Genomic DNA, 20009 nt, shown 5'->3' on the forward strand with positions numbered 1-20009 from the left:
CATAATACCCTCTAGGTCTGTCCGTGTCATAAGTGGCAAGATATTCTTTTTTATGACTGAGTAATATTTCATCGTGTATGGGTGTGTGTGTGTATCACATCTTTATCCATTCATCTATGGATGCACCTTTAGGTTGCTTCCATATCTGGCTATTATAAATAATGTTGCAATGAACACAGAGTGCATACATAGTTTTGAATTAGTATTTTCATTTCTCTTTGGGTAAATACCCAGTAGTGGAATTTCTGGATCCTGTGGTATTTCTATTTTTAGTTTTTTGAGGAACCTCCTGTTTTCCAAAGTGGCTGCACCAATTTACATTCCCACCAACAGTGCATGAGGGTTCCCTTTTTTCTACATCCCCATCAAAACTTATTTCTTATCTTCTTGATACCACCCATTCTGACTGGTGTAAGGTGGTGTCTCATTGTTTTATTTGCATTTCCCTGATGATTCGTGATGTTGAATGTCTTTTAATGTGTCTATTGGCCATCTTTATGTCTTCTTTAGAAAAATGTCCAAGTTCTCTGCCTCTTTTTAATCTAATTATTTGTTTGGTGTTGAGGTGTGTGTATTTAACTACCCTTTTTAAATCTAAAAACCATTCTTAGCTCGAAGATCATATGGAAACAAACCACTAGTTATATTTGGCTTATGGGCATAGTTTGTTACTGCTATTTCATCAGTAAATAATGCCAACTAAAAAATGTACATCTCTGTCCACATAATATTCTGTCATGAAATCATGGGTATGAAGCCATTTGAAAGTTAGAAATTTACTCAGGCTCCAGAGAATGTTAAAATAATAATTGTAATTATAGCTTTCTTAGGTAAGAGCAATTATGTTGATGAAAACCCTCAAACATCTATACAGCTCTCTTTCTCTCCCTTCCTCTATGTGCACACACAATATTATTGGTGTTCCCACAACAAGTGTCCTCGCTATACCTGGATCCCATGGGAAAAAATGCAAAGCTCATTCCAGGCAAAAGGCCACAGTTAAACAGCTAGCCTGGAAAGCACAAAGCTAAATAGAAACAAGATGTATAGAATTTCCTCATTCCTTGCCTCTCTCTGGGACTATTAGTCAGAATACCATCTTTAGCTTTATTTCACACAGCAAATTGAAAGGTCAGGCTGACTGGCCATTCACTCGGACGACTGATTCAGCTAGGAGGGAAAAAAAGTGACCTACTGAGGATGACAGCAAAATGGTTCTTTGTAGGAAGTTGCCAAGCCGAGGCACATTTGAAGGGCATTGTGGGGCTCGGCCTGTTCCTATGAGCGTTGGTTATGAACATAATCATGGCTGGGAGTTGACCTGAGCTTTTGCAGGCACAGCTATTCCTTCCATCTAGACCTGGCCATGGTCTCTTAAGGGACTGCTGATGAAACCAGGATATATCTGGGGTCCAAACCGGGTGATGGTTCTGAAGTATGATGACCACATCTGTTGCCCAACAAGGTGGAAGTGGCTACTTGAAGGTCACCCAAGAAGAACAGGAGTCCCATGTGGCAGAGCCTATTCTGACACAGCTCCCAGGTGATCTGGAGTAACTCTGCTGCTTACTCTCTGGCACAGCTCTGCTCTGATCTTTAAGCAGCATGGATGTGTGTCAGATTTCAGAGATGAGCAAGGCACTGGTACATTTGCACGCATCAGTAGGGGCTTGTGGCCCATTGAAGGAAGGCGCTGTGGAGCACTCAACAAGGGAGTTTCTAGCTTGGAAGAGATTTGTAAAAGCATCGGTTATCAATGAAATGAGGAGACTTTGGCTGGCTGTGTGTGTATCTTGCAGAGAAGAGCTATAAAGACTATAGGTAAGGATGAAAGTGAGAGGGTGTCCCCTGGTAAAAAGATGTTAGTTAGCTAGGTAAAAGCACTCACGGGTATTAAGCAAAGGAGAACTTGTAGCAGGAACAAGAGTATGAAAGAAGGTAAAGAGAGCAGAACTGGGATGAGAATGAACACATGTGTCAGGGTATTGGAGAGTCTGAGGGCTGCTACATGTGGTTGGCTTTGTTGACATTGTCTCATGAGCCTGCAATGCAGCAGACACTGACAGCTCTGTCCCTTCCCTGGTACCTGAGGGACCTGGACTACCATCTAGTCTGGGCATGGCAATGGGTGAGCTTGTCCCTAGGGGAAAGCCCTGGAAAAGGGGAGCTGTATTCTGTACTCACACAAGCTTGGAGACAGACCAAGGGGAGAACTGAAACTTGATAAGAGAATGGGGAGAAAAATTAAATAAGAGGTGTGAAATGAAGAAAGGAAAAGCTGGCAATCAGATGGAGCAAGCAGGTTTGAGGGACCAAGCCTGGAAAGGTTCCAGGAGGCAATGAAAAGAAAGAATGTATGTATAGGTGCCTGAGGGCTGGAAATATATGGCTGTTAAGACTTGGAGCTTCTCTGAAGGTCGTTTTTTCAGTTTCTTCCCTTGTGTGGCTCAGTACTGGAGTCCAGTTATCTCCCATAACCCATTGCTCTAGTCTACTTTGAGCCCTCTAATGCTGTAATAAGACAGGTTGCCAGGAATCTTCCTCAGAACAATGCCCAGTACCTTCTGTTAGCTATACTCTAGGTCTTTGTGTTGAGTTCACTGTGCAGACTGCTGAAGCCCAAGGGGTGGGTAGAGTGGGGGGTGGGTAATGAAAGGCAAAGTGGATATCCAAGACAGATGCAAATTGACCATCTTGGCTAATTCAAAGAAATCCAAAGAATGGAGAGTGATCCTCCTGTTTCAGGAAAGGGTGGTTGAGGAGGCTATGCTGTGAGATAAGCCACATGGAATTATTGACTCTTACTTGCTTCTCTTGACTCTATTCACCAGCAAACCACTTGTGTAAATGCTTGGGGGCAGTGGACAACATCCTTGAGGTCCTTCCAGGTCCTCAGCTCTCCTGTCTCGCCCCATCCCTTTTTTTTCTTTCTTTTGTCTCAAAACTTACTGTTAAGTAGACCTGGGAGGGGCACATGGTTTTGTAGGCTAAGAATGTGAGCCCCTCCCTGATCTACTTGATTTTCTTAATTGCACTTGTGTCATAAATATCATGCCTTTGCCATTTCCTGCTATGCAGATGCTTTGGCATATTTGGCAGGTCTAACAAAATTAGATGGTTGATTCAGCCCAAGTTTTCATCTAAATCAGGAGTTTGCAATCTTCTTTTGTAAAGGTCTAGATAGGAAATATTCATGGCTTGTGTGTATGTGGACTCTGTTGTAACTACTCAACTCTTCCCTTATAGTAAAAAAGCAGTCATGGAGCATATATAAGTGAATGGGTAGGATGTGCTCCAATACTACTTGATTTACTAAAAGAGGTGATCCGAGAAAGGAAAGACAGAAGAAATTTTAGGTAAATATTACAGAGCTTAAAGAAAGGTCATCGTCCTTACATATTTCTCCAACAGCTTGCACAGGGGCCCTGAAGTTTCTACAATGGACATTTTTCCTTAAATTATTAAGGACCTGAACATCTTAATTGGGTTAAGGTGTTATAGTAGGAGGAATATATTAGAGAATATTATATTTTCTCTAGGAGGAGAAAATAATTACCTGAGTGGATAGTTACTTTGATTAATCAATAGCATCCTTTTCCTGGGTAAACTGTGATAAGAGGGAATAGGCCTCATTTGAGGTGGGTACAGGTAGGGCAGAAGGTAGGAAAACATCCAGGATAGGGAAGCTGCCTTGGAACTACATTTAAATGAGAGGGGCATCCCTCCTTTGTTTTTTTTTTTTTTAACATTTATTTATTTTTTGAGAGAGTGAGACAGAGCACAAGTGGAAAAGGGACAGAGAGAGAAGGAGACACAGAATCTGAAGCGGGCTCCAGGCTCTGGGCGAGAGTTCAGCACAGAGCCTGACGTGGGGCTCAAACGCACGAACCGTGACACCATGACCTGAGCTGAAGTCAGACACTTAACCGACTGAGCCACCCAGGCACCCCTTGGAACTACATTTATATCTGCTGTGTGAAAGATCTTGTACAGGGAGCTGTAGGGACCATAAAGATGAATAAAACACAACCATTCTAAAGAAGGTTAAATTTTAATTGAAGATGCATGATATCTGTATGTCTGCATATTTAATTCTGCATGTATGTAATTATCTATCCATCTGCATGTATCACAAGTAATGAATAAAACAATAGTATGTGGTAAGTCATCAATAGTGGTGCAGGCAGTAATCCTGAAGACATTTAGAAGAGTGATCTATTCGCTGGTGTGAATGGGAAGTCTTCAGAGACATGTGGACCATGAATTAAGCTTTGGCCAATTACTAACAATTTAACTGATGGAGGCATCTTCACCACTGCCCCCTATCCCCCCACCCCTCAAAAACAACAACAACAACAAAAAACCCTGAGGCATAAAGTAGAAGTAGGGACTTTTCTCTTTTCAAGTTGGAATTTTGTGCAAAGGGGGCTGAAGTCACACATTCAGTATTGGCTTGGATAGATTCCCTCTGCACTGTGGTTATGGCCTTGATTCCACACTTCACTTGTCATCTTAAAATGTATGACCAAGCTATACAGAGTAGATGCACTTGTTTATTCATCTAGATCTTTGGAAAAATATGTGGGCTTCTGCTAAAAGTCTCCACTGCCAGAGATAGATCCTGGGGCTCTGGGCCCCCTGAGGGAGTCATCTTACATATATGAAGGTCAACATGTTCTATTCACTTGGAAATCAGTTAAGATTACATTTATTACATGGGACTCTGAAAAACCAAATAACAGTGAAAATAATAATTCATTTCCTCAATGAAAGGATGGAGAAAACAGAATCCCAGGAGGCCTTCAGTAATTAAAATGACATTATATTCACTGCATGATTTTAGATAACATATTCTAAATATCTCCTATCCTCTTCACATAGCCACACATTATTGATGAACAGGCATCAAGAAGGCATTAGGTTATATTTTATTGCATTATTTTAAGCCACTGAGGTTTTTATATATGAAAGGTATAGATTTATGCTGATGATTCAGCTATGAAGCAAGCACATCAATTTGTTCATGAATGTGAACTGGTGATTACCTCCATTAAAGTCAACAGGGCAGACTGATCACTTTAATTTGGGCAGAGGCATGCAAACAGCATTTTCAAGTGGTATATGTACCTAAGAACACAGACAAAAGTGCTGTTCTGTATCCCCAAGGAGCCCTAGGAATGCAGATTTGTGTTCTAATAGATTAGAAGCCTAGGCCAGGATACAAAGTGTGGTGGGGTTGGGAAGAAATCGCTGCCTAGCATCATGTGGCAGGATTTTGTACAAGTTTCATTTAGTATTAACTGCTCAATGCTGATTTGATAAAGCTGCAAAAAGGATGGCACAGAGAACATACACTTGTTCCCAATATCAGATCCTAGAACTTGGGGCCCTTCTAGTTATGACCAGGTTATGACAAGTTGAATAGTCCTCTGCTTTATACATATGGAGGGAACCTGGGGGATTTGGTAAATGAAAAAATTGGAATTGAGTATCTGTGATCCCAGCTATGTGCTAGGTGTAGTGAAGTCTTCTGTCCTACAAGAATTCACAGTCTCACTGAGAAAACATGATGTGGCTTTTTTTTTTCATGTTTATTTATTTTTGAGAGAGAGAGAGAGTGCAAGTAGGGAGCAGCAGAGAGAGATGGGGACAAAGGATCTGAAGTGGGTTCTGTGCTGAAAGCAGAGAGCCCAATGTGGGGCTTGAATTCACAAGCTGAGATCATGACCAGAGCGGAAGCCAGTAAAGTGACTTTTACCAGAGCGCAAGTTGGACGCTTAACAACTGAGCCACCCAGGTGGCCAGTAAAGTGACTTTTTAAGCAATGCTGATTTATACTGGTAGAATATAACTGATTTGTAGAATGAAGGTTGGAAAGGTGTTCAGATGATGTGGTTATGGCTGAGAAGGCAAGAAGAAACAGTGTCAGAGTGTGGGATTTGATGCTAGTGACATTGGAGAATTAGCAATTCATTTGTTGTTAGGGGGCTTTCGGCAAGCATTATGGCCACATGTAAGCAAGTTCTGGAACAGTTTGCTTGACCCAGAAAGTCCACTTCTGACGGGAGCAAAAACTGGATGCGTAAAGACGTATGTATGCTACTTTGTTTTTGGTAAAAGCAAACACTGGAAACTCCTTTAAATAAATTCCCTTTTTAAAGGGAATGGACTTACCAAATAATGAAGCAAAAACATTCAAGAATCTTACTAATTATTAAAAAAATAATTACAGGTATATAGAGAATCTGGAAAATATTTGTGATATAAGCTGTGAGCAAGACGCAAGTGGAGATCGCAACTTTAATAAAATTATGCGTAATGAAAGGATAAATTATATGAATGATCATATGTAAAGTAGACATCCCTTTATTTTCTATCACTGCCTCTGTTACTTCCTATGTAGTAATATTAACAATAAGAACTTAATTTTTTTTTTAATTTTTATTTGAGAGACAGAGCACACAGGGGAGAGTGGCAGAGGAAGAGAGAGAGAGAGACAGAGCGGGAGAGGGGGAGAATCCTAAGCAGGCTCCACATTCAATGTGAAGCCCAACTTGGGGCTCAATCCCACAACCTTGGGATCATGACCTGAGCCAAAATCAAGAGTTGGATGCTCAACCAAGTTGACTTAAGTACTCTAGTCATGTTTCATTTCAACCTTATTGCCACTTTTTTGTTATTTTATAGTTCTATTTTATAGTTGAGAAACTCGAGGCTTACAGAGGTAAAGTACCCTGCTCAGCAAGGAAGGACAAGAGTCAAGATGCAAACCCCAAGCTGCCCAACTGCATAGCCCAAGATCCTGACCATTGTATGATGTTAAAAATTAAAATGTATAGAATAATCAAGAGTTCCAGATGCTTTAGAGAGGTCATTAAAGACAGGAGCATAAAAGTACTTCTTACTTCCTTCTGCCCCCCCCCCCCCACCGCAGTGTTGTCTTGCTGTCCCCCAGCTGCCACCCTCTCCTTTGCCATTCTTCCCTGATCACATTATCCCTGTTGGCTGTGCCCTCTAACCTTCAGAACTTAAGTTACTAGCAGTGAAGTTGATAAACTCATCTCAGCCCGAAGCAGCTGCATTTTAAAAGGATTCCATGACATCTCAGCATGAAACAAACATGTTCTGGGACATCCAGACCTTTCAAGCTCTTCTCAAATCAAATTGTGAAGGTGGCCATGAAATATGCTCAGATGTCCATGTCTGTGGAAGTCCATCATCCTCTTAAGGTCAAATCCCTCGTCTTAATATCAGCTCCTGTCTTTCCTCTCACATTTCAGGCTAGGGTATCATCTTGTCTCTTCCTGAATTATAAAACCCCATCTGTAACATAAGAGGCATATTCTGTAGAAACCTACAAATTCTATACAAGCTAGGCACATATATTTTAATGCCGTTTGTGTGCTGATCTTATCAGTGCAGATAGCTGAGTAAATCTTCAGACCAAGACCATAGCACCCTTCACTCCCCTGAGTGTTCTAGAGAACAACAGCAGGTGTGGAATTTGTGGCATCATCTCTTTATGGTTTTATATGGATAGGTGACTGTGGTGACTAGACATGCCATAAATTCCCTTTTAGTAGTAAATAAGTTCATTTTGTGCTCAAATTTACAATGATGAAGCAATATTAACATGAGAAACAAGCACTTTATAAACCTCCAAATTGCTATTCTACTTTATTTCAATAGTATGCTCTTCTTAAAACACCACAATGATACCTGAAGCTGTAAAAATTAATGAAATGATAAAGTGTTTTGGGGGTTGAATGCACTGAATATGTGCTGGTGTTTGGAGTTGAACAGAATTACGAATATTAAAAATGTAATTTGATTTCCAGGACTAGAAAAGAAGAAAATGTTCTCGTCTTTCTGATGCACCTCGTATCACTTTGGAGTTAAATGCCTAAATACTTTATTAGCAGAGATTTTTAATGTTTAATTAAAGCTCAGCCTTCCAGGCATTTTGGCTTTACTTGTAAATGTTCAGACAAGTCTATGGCATTTTTGAGATGGAGCTACTTTGGGTAGTGATGTCTACACAAAACCAAATTTCACAGCCATGATGGGCTGTTTGTTTGGAGATTTGAACTGTGTGGGTTTTTGTTTTTTGTTTTGTTGTTTGGTAATGGAAAACATTGTGCATTTTAAATGATCACAGTATATTTTTGTGAGGGCTCTAAGCATTTATGATTTTGTCAATTTTAACCATCATCGATGATGGATTTTAACCATCATCGTCTCTGGAATATCTGCTTCTGGCCAACTGTGTTTATTATTAAAAGGTTAGGGAGTGGATGCCAATGGTACAAATGCAGTTCAAGGAGCAAGTTACTTTCTTTTTAAAAAATTTTTAGTGGTGCCTGAGTGGCTCGGTCAGTTAAATGTCCAACTCTTGGTTTCAGCTGAGGTCGTGATCTCATGGTTTGTGAGTTCAGGCCTTGCATGGGTCTCCGTGCTGCCAGTGCAGAGCCTGCTTGGAATTCTCTCTCTCCCTCTCTTTGCCCCTCCCCCACTTTCTCTCTATCTTTCTCAAAATATATAAATAAACTTATTTTTTTTAATTTTTTTTAATTTTTTTTTTGAGAGAACAAGCAGGGGAGGGGCACCGAGAGAGGGAGACAGAATCCCAAGCAGGCTTCATGCTGTCAGCGCAGAGCCCGATGAAGGACTTGAACTTAAGAACCATGAGATCATGACCTGAGGTGAAGTCAAGAGCTGGGTGCTCCCAAAGCTATCTACACATTCAATGCAATCCCAATCAAAATTGCACCAGCATTCTTCTCAAAACTAGAACAAGCAATCCTAAAATTCGTATGGAACCACAAAAGGCCCTGAATAGCCAAAGTAATTTTGAAGAAGACCAAAGCAGGAGGCATCACAATCCCAGACTTTAGCCTCTACTACAAAGCTGTAATCATCAAGACAGCATGGTATTGGCACAAAAACAGACACATAGACCAATGGAATAGAGTAGAAACCCCAGAACTAGACCCACAAACGTATGGCCAATTCATCTTTGACAAAGCAGGAAAGAATATCCAACGGAAAAAAGACAGTCTCTTTAACAAATGGTGCTGGGAGAACTGGACAGCAACATGCAGAAGGTTGAAACTAGACCACTTTCTCACACCATTCACAAAAATAAACTCAAAATGGATAAAGGACCTGAATGTGAGACAGGAAACCATCAAAACCCTAGCGGAGAAAGCAGGAAAAGACCTCTCTCACCTCAGCCGTAGCAATCTCTTACTCGACACATCCCCAAAGGCAAGGGAATTAAAAGCAAAAATGAACTAGTGGGACCTTATGAAGATAAAAAGCTTCTGCACAGCAAAGGAAACAACCAACAAAACTAAAAGGCAACCAACGGAATGGGAAAAGATATTTGCAAATGACATATCGGACAAAGAGCTAGTATCCAAAATCTAAAGAGCTCACCAAACTCCACACCCAAAAAACAAATAACCCAGTGAAGAAATGGGCAGAAAACATGAAGAGACACTTCTCTAAAGAAGACATCCAGATGGCCAACAGGCAGATGAAAAGATGCTCAACGTCACTCCTCATCAGGGAAATACAAATCAAAACCACACTCAGATATCACCTCATGACAGTCAGAGTGGCCAAAATGAACAAATCAGGAGACTATAGATGCTGGAGAGGATGTGGAGAAACGGGAGCCCTCTTGCACTGTTGGTGGGAATGCAAATTGGTGCAGGCACTCTGGAAAACAGTGTGGAGGTCCCTCAAAAAATTAAAAATAGACCTACCCTATGACCCAGCAATAGCACTGCTAGGAATTTACCCAAGGGATACAGGAGTACTGATGCATAGGGGCACTTGTACCCCAATGTTTATAGCAGCATTCTCAACAATAGCCAAATTATGGAAAGAGCCTAAATGTTCATCAACTGATGAATGGATAAAGAAATTGTGATTTATATACACGATGGAGTACTATGTGGCAATGAGAAAGAATGAAATATGGCCCTTTGTAGCAGCATGGATGGAACTGGAGAGTGTTATGCTAAATGAAATAAGCCATACAGAGAAAGACAGATACCATATGGTTTCACTCTTATGTGGATCCTGAGAAACTTAACAGAAATCCATGGGGAAGGGGAAGGAAAAAAAAAAAAAAAGAGGTTAGAGTGGAAGAGAGCCAAAGCATAAGAGATTCTTAAAAACTGAGAACAAACTGAGGGTTGATGGGGGTAGGAGGGAGGGGAGGGTGGGTGATGGGTATTGAGGAGGGCACCTTTTGGGATGAGCACTGAGTGTTGTATGGAAACCAATTTGACAATAAACTTCATATATTGAAAAAAAAAAAAAAGAGTTGGGTACTTAACGGACTGAGCCACCCAGGCACTCCCAAGAAGCAAGTTACTTTCTTAAGGGAATCTGTATCACTTCCCCTTGCTGACTTCTTGTCTTTCTAATCTTGCTGGTGATATCATTGTTTGTTTCACCTGTTTACACAGAGTGCCTCCAGAAGAGCAAAATATAATCTTTGAGAATCCTGAAAATTATACTAATTAGGCAATCAGAAGAGAAGTGTTGCAAGATGGATATCCTACCTCTCCATGATGTGCTGACTGATTCCCTCCCAGGACTACTGACTGTTCTTTTCTCTGAACTCCTAAGGCCCTTGTAGTTAGCAGCACACAATTTAGTGATGGCTGCTAAGCTTCCTCCTTTTCCTCAAGATAACTGGTTTTTGAGACACTAAGTCAAAGATAGAAGATTTGGCTCAGTCTTTTCAGCTTTGGCTTCCCCAAATTCATTGTTCTCAGAAGGTATAGAGGAGGGTTTCCTCTCCAAAGAGATTGTTGGGAATTTAGCATGGTTAGCTAAAGCAAGGAGCAATGCCATTTTTACTCATGATCTGGTTCCTTTCAGAAATCCCAAAGCAATCTAAATAGCCCAACACCTAACCATAAATGATATGCTTTATTGTTTTCTAAGATTCCATGATGGCAGATGACTCCTGACTCCTCAGCTAATTTGTCAACAATTCGAGAGTGGAAAAATCAGAAGCCACAGCCAGCCAGTAAATGTTACCTGCTTAGTTGACTCAAGCAGGTTTCAAGGTTTTATTAAATTTAAACATATTGCTCAACATCTTTTGGGTTGCAGCCTGGTAACAGTAATCAGTTAATCTATTGTCTATTTTTTTCATATGAAATTTATTTTCAAATTGGTTTCCATACAACACCCAGTGCTCATCCCAACAGGTGCCCACCTCAATGCCCATCAGCCACTTTCCCCTCCTTCCCACCCCCCATCAACCCTCAGTTTATTCTCAGTTTTTAAGAGTCTCTTATTTTTTGGCTCCCTCCCTCTCTAACCTTTTTTTTTTCTTCCCCTCCCCCATGGTCTTCTGTTAAGCTTCTCAGGATCCACATAAGAGTGAAAACATATGGTATCTGTCTTCCTCTGTATGACTTATTTCACTTAGCATAACTACTGTCTATTCTTTAACTCATATTAATCTTTTTCAAATGTCTAAAAATTCTACTTTACCATTCCCTTCCTGCCCCACCTCCCTTAGAAAGGTTATCATGATAAATTGGTTAAAAAAAAACAAGGTGTCGGGGGGGGGGGAATCTTGTGATTTGAAAAATAGGACATTTTATCTTATGGGTTTCTAGTATAGCATCAGACCTGTAGTTAAAGAACAGGTAAAATAAGTAATCAAGTACTTACTATGTGTATACAGTGGTCTTGGACTATTGCTAGGATATGAGCAGGCATTTTAAGATACAATAATGATTGGGAGCTGCCTCAAAGATGGAAACTCAGTGTTTGGTGCCAGAGTTGTAGAAATCACGGTATATTACAACCATGTTCAGAGTCACCATCATGCCAATGGGTCCAGTGAGAAGCAGAAAGGCAAGCCTAAGGAAAACAGGAATTTGGATGGAATCCATGGCCAATTTAAGATATGTAAACCTGCCTGCCTTTGGAAATTGTGAAATCCTGAGCATCGTGTTGGAAATAGTTTCAGAATGTTTCAGAGTATAATACAAGGTAAATAAAATTCTGATTTTAAGTGGACTTAAACAGCAGGAGCTCATTGCAGAGTGGAGGCTGCCAGACTTCAGGATTTATGGATCAGTAAATTAAGGAGAATAATTAAAGGACTTTTGGGGTTGTTGGCTCTTCATTTTTTCTAGGTGTTTCTAGCCCTGTTCCCCCTAATTAGATTCAACCAGGCAATGAGGTTCCCATATTAGATCTAAGTCATAATAGAGTTTATTTAAATAAAGGATGAAGACCCATTTCAAAAGATACACAAGGAAGAGTCTGTTATCACCATGTAGAAGTTATTGGTTGGCATCTCCTTCACTCAGGAGCCTAGTTTTTCTCAGCCCTAAGGCTCCCTTGTTGTCATTCTACAGAGCCACATGCCAAACTCTTCAGCTTATGTCCACTGCTGTGCAAGAGTGTGATTGCAAGTCTCACACACCAGGAAAGGATGATAGAGAGGAAACAAAACCATCTGAAATCCTCATTTCATAAAATGGAAGGCTGTTCAACAATAGAATTAGGAAGAAATCACTTGAAGATTAAAGAATTGTAAATTAAATGTATACATCTTTCTGGAAAATTTACACTACCCCGATTTTTTTTTTTCATGCCACCATGAACAAGGAGCTCTGCATTCTGGACTCAAACAGTGGACCAAAAAATAAGAATCATTGTTTATCACCATAGTGTTGGTAAATATCTACTAGAAGGTGGTATGAACTTTGTCTAGTCAGATTAAAGGGGTAACTCAACTATATCTTTGAGAGTGTCTTTAGGATGTATTTCAAATATATGCAATAAAAAACTATTAAAACTGTTCTTTAATTCAAAACACATGTATTGAGCACCAATTCTATGTCACATACATCATGTGGTATTTGGAATATAAAATACACTGGAATACAAATACAACAAAGATAAATAAAAATATGGAGTGGAAACAATATAACAAAAAAATGGAGAACCTGTAATTCTTGCTTTGCCTCCAAGAAGCCTCATACCTCTGGGCATTTAGTATCCTATAAATGGATGCAGGAAGGTATATTGTCTTTCAAACAGACGTACTTGGAAAACTGAGTAAAATGGTGAAAATTATCTGAAGAATCCAAGATATAAACTATAAAATATAAGAAACTGATAATTAATGTTTGGAAATTCCATCTGTGGTTTCTCATAGTACATATTCTCACTACAATAGAAGTAAAGTGTTCTTCCTTAAAAGCTTCAAAATGGGATTCTCAATGATAATGATTTACTGAAGTAATCTTTGTAAGCATTCCTAGTATCACCATCTACATATATCATTTTGCTGATAAGGAAACGGCCCTCCAAATGTGAAGTGACTCTGTAACTAGTTATTGGTTAAGCCTCCTGGCCTCCAGTTCCATGCTGTTCACACTGTCTGACTAAGCTTTCTTTTGCATTCAGAACTCCGCACGTGTGTTGCATTTTAATCTCCCAGCGCATGAAGTCATGGTAGAGAGGCAGCCTGGTTTTGGAGAGCAGAGGTGGCAGGATACAAAAGGGCAGGTGGCCACAAGGCTCAGGGGATTCTCAGTCTGCTAATCACTTGTTCTACTTGCCCTCCTGCTCCTAGCCCTGGTGGCCATTCTCTTCTCCTTTGCCCTTTCTAATCCCCATCCTCTTGTCCTCTTGGCATCAGTCTGATGGGACTGATCAGTGTTCTGATGGTAGCTTTGTGTGCTGTTGACCTTGGCCAATCAATCTGACCTTGTATTACCACCTCTCACTCCTTGAAGAGGAGGAATAATACCAATTGAAACGCTTGACCAGGGAGCTTAAATTCAGTGCAGCTGTTTTGGCTGGTATAATGTTTTTAAAAAAATTAAAACTGAATGCCTTTTTACAAAACTCACATATTCTAATTTGTTGTACACTGTATCATTGCCTACTGGATTATATCAGCCTTTCCTATCTGTTTCTCAGACCTGCCTGCCCCCTGAAAGTCCTCGAGTGGGCTACTGGTAGACTAGCAGTTTCCTGACAGACTCTGACAGGCAGATATGGGTTCCTTGGGGTAGAACACCTTCATTTTCAACTTCTTGTGAATCTCCTTTAAATCCTAAGTGCACTGCAGTGTCTCTCTCACTGGTCAGAGCTTAGCGCTTATGTGGCCAAAATCATGGCCACACTTCATGCTGAGTATTAGGGGGCTCAAGTGAGAGTATAAGTCACAAGAGCAGTCCACAGAGGAAAACGGATCAAAGCAGCCCAGTTAAAATACATTATTGTGTGTGCTTGAGAATCTTGAAGCAATAATTTGCTATTAGCACCTTACTTTTCTGGACTAAATGTCTAATGTAGCATAATAGCTAGTAATATTTGGTAAATCACTGAAAGGCATCCTTATTTGTAGCAGGATTACCCTGGAAGAGATGACTCCAGAGAAGGAGTAAGGTCATGCAACAGTACACTTCCCCTTTGCCCCAACATGATTTTCACTCAAATCCTTTTCAATCCAGGTTGCCAACTTGGCCTGTTCCATTTCCAACAATGAGGAAGGGGTGAAATTAGTCCGGATGGCAGCCACCCAGATTGACAGCCTGTGTCCCCAGGTAAGCCTCATCTACTTTGTTTCAAAAGCCCATTGGTGACCTGATACTCAGGGACTTCTCTACTCAGGCCCTCATGTCCCTCCCTCCCTTGTCTTGCCATCATTCCTGAGCTGTTTCAAGGTGTACCTTTCTCAAAAAGAATTTCTAACTGTTCCAGTATTCAGAATAACTCTGGTAATTATTGTCTTTTCCACTCATACTGACTTTGTTCTGTTTATTTTGGGCTGATTTTTAAATGTTCCATTACTATTTTCCTTGTCTCAACTAAATTACAACTTTGCACATGTAGAACAGGAGTTAGCTTTCTACCACATCTGAATTAAGTAAATAGGACTTGTCCAGTAAACACTTTTTGAAACCTGAGGCTAATTACTATATCTTAAAAAAAAGAAGAGGGGAGCCTGAGCGGCTCAGTCAGTTAAGCGTCTGACTTCAGCTCAGGTCATCTCACGGTTCATGGGTTCAAGCCTCATATCAGGCTCTGTGCTGACAGTTCAGAGCCTGGAGCCTGCTTCAGATTCTGTGTCTCCCTCTCTCTCTGCCCCTCCCCTATTCACACTCTATCTCCCTCTGTCTCTGAAAAATAAATAAGAGCTAAAGACAAAACAAAAAACATAAAATCTGTCCATTTAAAAAAGAAGAAACACAACGTAAACAAAAACTAATGGTAGCTGATAACATACTTCATGTTTCATGTTTCTGATCGTCTTCTGAACACTGAGAACCCACTTAGAACCCCTGAGAAACTACAGGGTCCAGGGTTTCAATGTGATCCCTGACCTTCTTGTTTCTTTCTTAAATAGTGTAGTCAGCATCTTTCTGGATTGTTTCTAACAAATAGGTCATCAATGCTGCTCTCACACTGGCTGCCCGACCACAGAGCAAAGTTGCTCAGGACAACATGGACGTCTTCAAAGACCAGTGGGAGAAGCAGGTCCGAGTGTTGACAGAGGCCGTGGATGACATCACCTCAGTGGATGACTTCCTTTCTGTCTCAGGTAATCACAAATAGGCCCTTTCAAGGCAACTGGAGAACAGAATTAGGAATATCTTGCAAATGTCATGGGCCTCGGTTTCAAGTGCTTTTCTTGGCCCTGTAAGCTTTCAGTCATCTCTGCAAATGTGACTGTAACACCCTCTTGGAAATTTTTCTTTTGTGTGCACATTATTTCAAAACAATGGGTCAAAGCATGGGGGGCGGGTGTGGAAATACAACTTTCTGATTAAGAGATAAGCAAACTGAAGAGATTATTTAAGGAGACATGGGTTTCTTTTTAGCTTCTAGAGTTTTTAAAGCAGATTGGCCTTGGATACATCCAAATCACCCATCTTAAAAAAGGGTATGAGATGTGAGATTGGTTAGTTCTCATGGTTTATATTTTAAAATAATAATAATTAAAAAAAAGTCAGCTAGCCCAATTTGGCTGTGTTTAAGGGGGTCATTTTTTCCAATAAGTGAAGTTACCCAGGTTTGTGATACCTTTCTCTAAACATATTTGCCCACAAACATTTGGCACAGTTCACCAAGAAGAGTCTCTGTGGGATGAGTTGGGCAGGGGGTTGCTGCAAATATCAGCCTCCCTTGTGAGGCATTAAAGGTAATCAAGTGAACCTTGATAATTCAAACTGACCAGATGTTGACTCTACTCAGAGGTAGACCTGGCCTTGACCAAGGCCTGCCTGTCCTTGGCCAACTGAGGCCTGAGAGGGAAGGGGTCACAGCGTTGCTGGTGGGATCCAGGCAGAAGGGGCATCTGACTGCAACACTGTAGAAGGAATTTCTGGGGGAGCTCATCATATTTGGAAATACTGTCTAGGGGCAGTCTTTGCTTTTCATGAAGAAACAGACAATGAATTCCCACTGGGGGCTTGTGTTTGAAGCTTATGTCTGAGAGCAGCAGAGTCCAATCTGTAGATCTGATGGATAATCAAAAACCCAACTTTGAAACCATGGAGAGCAAGAGAAGAAAAATGGGAAACATGAGTGAATACCTCTTCAGTGTCTAGAATTTGCCTGACTATGCTGTTTGCTTTAATTCTCCCCCAAAATCTGTAAGAAAGATATTAGTATCCCAGGGCCTGCACTGAGTGGGGAGGTAACTGGGCAGAGATGGTATGAAAATCCTGATTATCCTCTTCAGAAGCTACATAATTCTCAGTAAGTTAGGATAGTGGGAAATTACCTTTGGTGCTTCCAGCTTTCGTTGGGTTCTCTTCTCTCCACCTCTGGTACCCTCATTCCACTCTCTCATCTTTTTCAAAAGCCTGTCTTGTTTTTCATTCCCAAGATGCTCTGTTTCTGGTGACTTTTCAAAGCAGCTGTTCATTTAAATACCCCCATATCTGGCGGCTAGCTGATAAAGACCTTAATATGTTGTCATTTCTGAGATTGGCTTCGTTGATGGCTGAGTCCTAATAAAGTAAAAGATATCTCAGAAGTGCATTTCTCATGCAATGCATAGCAATGGTTTAGGTAGACATGTTGGGGATTTGGATGGTGTGGAATAAGAGGGTGGCCGCTTCTGTCTCATGTCTTGTCAATGTTTCCCAGGATGACTACAGTGGCCCCCCCCGAGACAGGGCAGTGGCTCTCCCTAACCGGCCTCAGATCTCACAGCAATCCTGATAGCTGGAAATGTTATTCTGCATTCCCCTTTTCCTGCAAATGAGTAGAAAATATTGGACTACCTTTTGCAAAGAGGAATCATTTCAGAACTTAAAAATTTCCCAACTTCTCCTTTTCTTTAAATGCATGTACAAAAATTTCTGAGAGTAGGGAAAAGCAAGGTGAGGAGGTCTTATCTCAGACCGTTTCAATAGTGCAAAGCTTTTCTTAATTTTCTTCCACCAGCCCTGCCTCTTTGCCACCTTTCTCCCTGCCATTCCTTTGTGCATCTCATTATTACCAGCAACAAGAAAAGGCTTTGGCTTCCGCTGATAACACTGTGCAGTCCAACCCCAGCGGTACAAGTGCCGCGGCATGCCATGACAGGAAAATGAACAGGCGCTGTCAGGGAGCCAGCCTTGGCAGGGCCTGCTGGAGCATGCCTTTGGAGTTGACAATTGGAGGTGGCAGCTACCTTTCTACAGACGGACTTGACAAATAATGACCCAGCCTTCTCTGTCCTGCCGGTGGGCTATGGATACAGCCCAATTGTTGGGGAAACTACTTCTCATCTCCTCTCTGAGCTGAAGCCAAAATATTTGCATCAGTAAATTGCAAGTCTGGCCCAGGAGATATTTTGGAATGGCATTAATGACATTTTATGTATCAGTTTCTTCTTAAGGGAATATCTATTCTGGCAGGGAACTCTATTTTAAAAACAACCAAAAAATCTTTGTTTGCAAAAGACTACAGTTTTGTTTTGTTCATGCTACCTGAACCTGTGTGCCTGAGTGCTTAATTTGTCCATATGAAATGCAACAAGTTTCAGGAGCAATGATGCTAGCTATTAACATTACAGAAGCAAAACCAATTTTCAGATGTGGCCCAGGCTCATAAAAAAGTGAAATGGCTATGTTAGAACACTTAAGTTTTTCCCCACTGGGTAAAAACTACAATTTTTAATAGTGTTTTAAAATGAGTGTGTTGGCATTAACCGTGTGACAGTTTAATTCTTGGGTTTGGCTCACATAGTAGCAGCCATCTAAGATCTGAAGAAGAGATTAACTCAATCCCATAATGTCCAAGAGTTGTGTTTTGTTGTCTGCCTTTTCTTATTTTTCTTTTGACTCCAGAGTCTTGAGTTTGTGGGAATTTTTAGAAGGAAACAAGGAACTTAGGTTTTGAATTTAGAATCTATATCTTTAAGCTTTATAATAATCAAATAGTTTGGTCATCAGTGATTTTTATAACAAAACTCATCTTTTCTGAAACAGTAAGGCTGCAAAAATTCAAATTCATTACAAAATATATTGCAGTCAAGTGTTTTATGATATGTTTAAAAGCCATGCTTCATATCCGGATATGACATCCAAAGTACCTGAGCGGTTTTTCCCAGCAATGGAGCCCTCTCTGGAATACCTGTGCTTTTTATTATTACTTTCTCTACTGTGTTCTTTTCTAGGGACAGCATTCCTGTCTTTACTTCTTGAACTCTTTCTCTTGAAAATACCTTAGAATAAAAGTACATAAAATGGTCTCCTATTAACAAACATGTTTATTCAGTGTTTTTTCTTTGATTACCTGCTGTGTATAAGGCACTGTCAGGAATGCAAAAATGAATCAAGTGTGGATTTTGCCTTCAAATAATTCACTGGAATTCTTGATAGATCCTAGACCAGTGTGCTCCCAAACTGTTGGGCTCAGACCTGAGAGGGTTGGGAAGAGATGAGGAGGGAAGTTATTATAAGGGGTCTGGGAATCCACATATACATTACATATGATCTTTTGACCAGATGACATGTCTTTAGGAACAGGTACTATTCTTTTTGAAATACATTGTTGGTACTGAGCTTAATAGAATACAAATCTATTTTAAGGCATTCCAAATCTTAGCCTTTACATGTATACCATCCACTACAAGAACTACTATTATGAGGAAATGGTGATTCGTTTTTCCCTTACAGGGGTACCCTGATTGGAAAATGCTGGGAAATCCTGAGCAAATTATCTTAGCATTTCAAAAAACAACTTGATTAAGAAAAAATTAGTCAATAAATTATAAAACTAATAAAATTAATACTTTATTCACACAGCATGATTTATTAAACTGACCATTGAACGAATTAATTGATGATTTGCCTAATTAAAAGCAATGCTTTTGGTGTTTTGGGTTTTCAGCTTCTGCTAGTCTCCTTCAAATATGTATCATTTATATCTATTAAAGCATATTCTTTTTCTTGTGTCTTAATTAAATGAGTTGTACATTTCTAGTTTGGGAAATAGTTGTTTTCTTTTCCCCTTTAAAACCTATCATTTCATTTTAAGATATTAGGTCATGAGTGGACTTCTTAGAATTAAAAAAAAATTATCAACTCCAGAGAAATTATTAGGATATACTATAATTAGCACATTCCATTTCTGTTCTGAATGCAGTTAGAACAGAGATGGGATCTCAAAATTCCATGCATGGAAAAGCAGTAGCTTTTGTTGTACTTCTGTGTTATTCAAAGACAATAGTGGATGGATGCATGCTTTTTGATATGCAGACCCTCCCAGTTGCATACTTTTGGAGACCTGGACATATTTGAATTGTCTGGAGAGATCCAGCAGGGCGGCAAGAAGAGCAGTGAAAGAGGCCTTTTAAAATCAAATTTTTGTATTTGAAATTCTGTACCAAGTTGCATTTGAGTAAACCTTTCTCCCAGGTGTCCTTTTAAGTGAGTTTGCGTGACACAATCCAGGATTTCAGAAAGGGGTGGTTTTCAAAAGTTCCTTAACCAAACTAAAAATTTTGTAAA

The 20009-nt window shown here is 40.2% G+C and overlaps 1 protein-coding gene across 5 annotated transcripts in view; it reads left to right on the forward strand.

The window, feature by feature from the left end:
- CTNNA2 (catenin alpha 2) overlaps window positions 1-20009 on the forward strand; it is a 1092768-nt gene that overhangs the window by 963000 nt on the left and 109759 nt on the right. For all 5 annotated transcript variants that reach the window (XM_027072095.2, XM_027072097.2, XM_027072096.2 and 2 more), the window contains 2 exons: window positions 14514-14606; window positions 15448-15604. In XM_027072095.2, the coding sequence (XP_026927896.1) occupies window positions 14514-14606; window positions 15448-15604 (250 nt within the window). The remainder of the gene's footprint in view (window positions 1-14513; window positions 14607-15447; window positions 15605-20009) is intronic.

The sequence above is a fragment of the Acinonyx jubatus genome, chromosome A3 (genome assembly GCF_027475565.1).
Source record: "Acinonyx jubatus isolate Ajub_Pintada_27869175 chromosome A3, VMU_Ajub_asm_v1.0, whole genome shotgun sequence".
In the NCBI taxonomy this organism is placed as follows: domain Eukaryota; kingdom Metazoa; phylum Chordata; class Mammalia; order Carnivora; family Felidae; genus Acinonyx; species Acinonyx jubatus.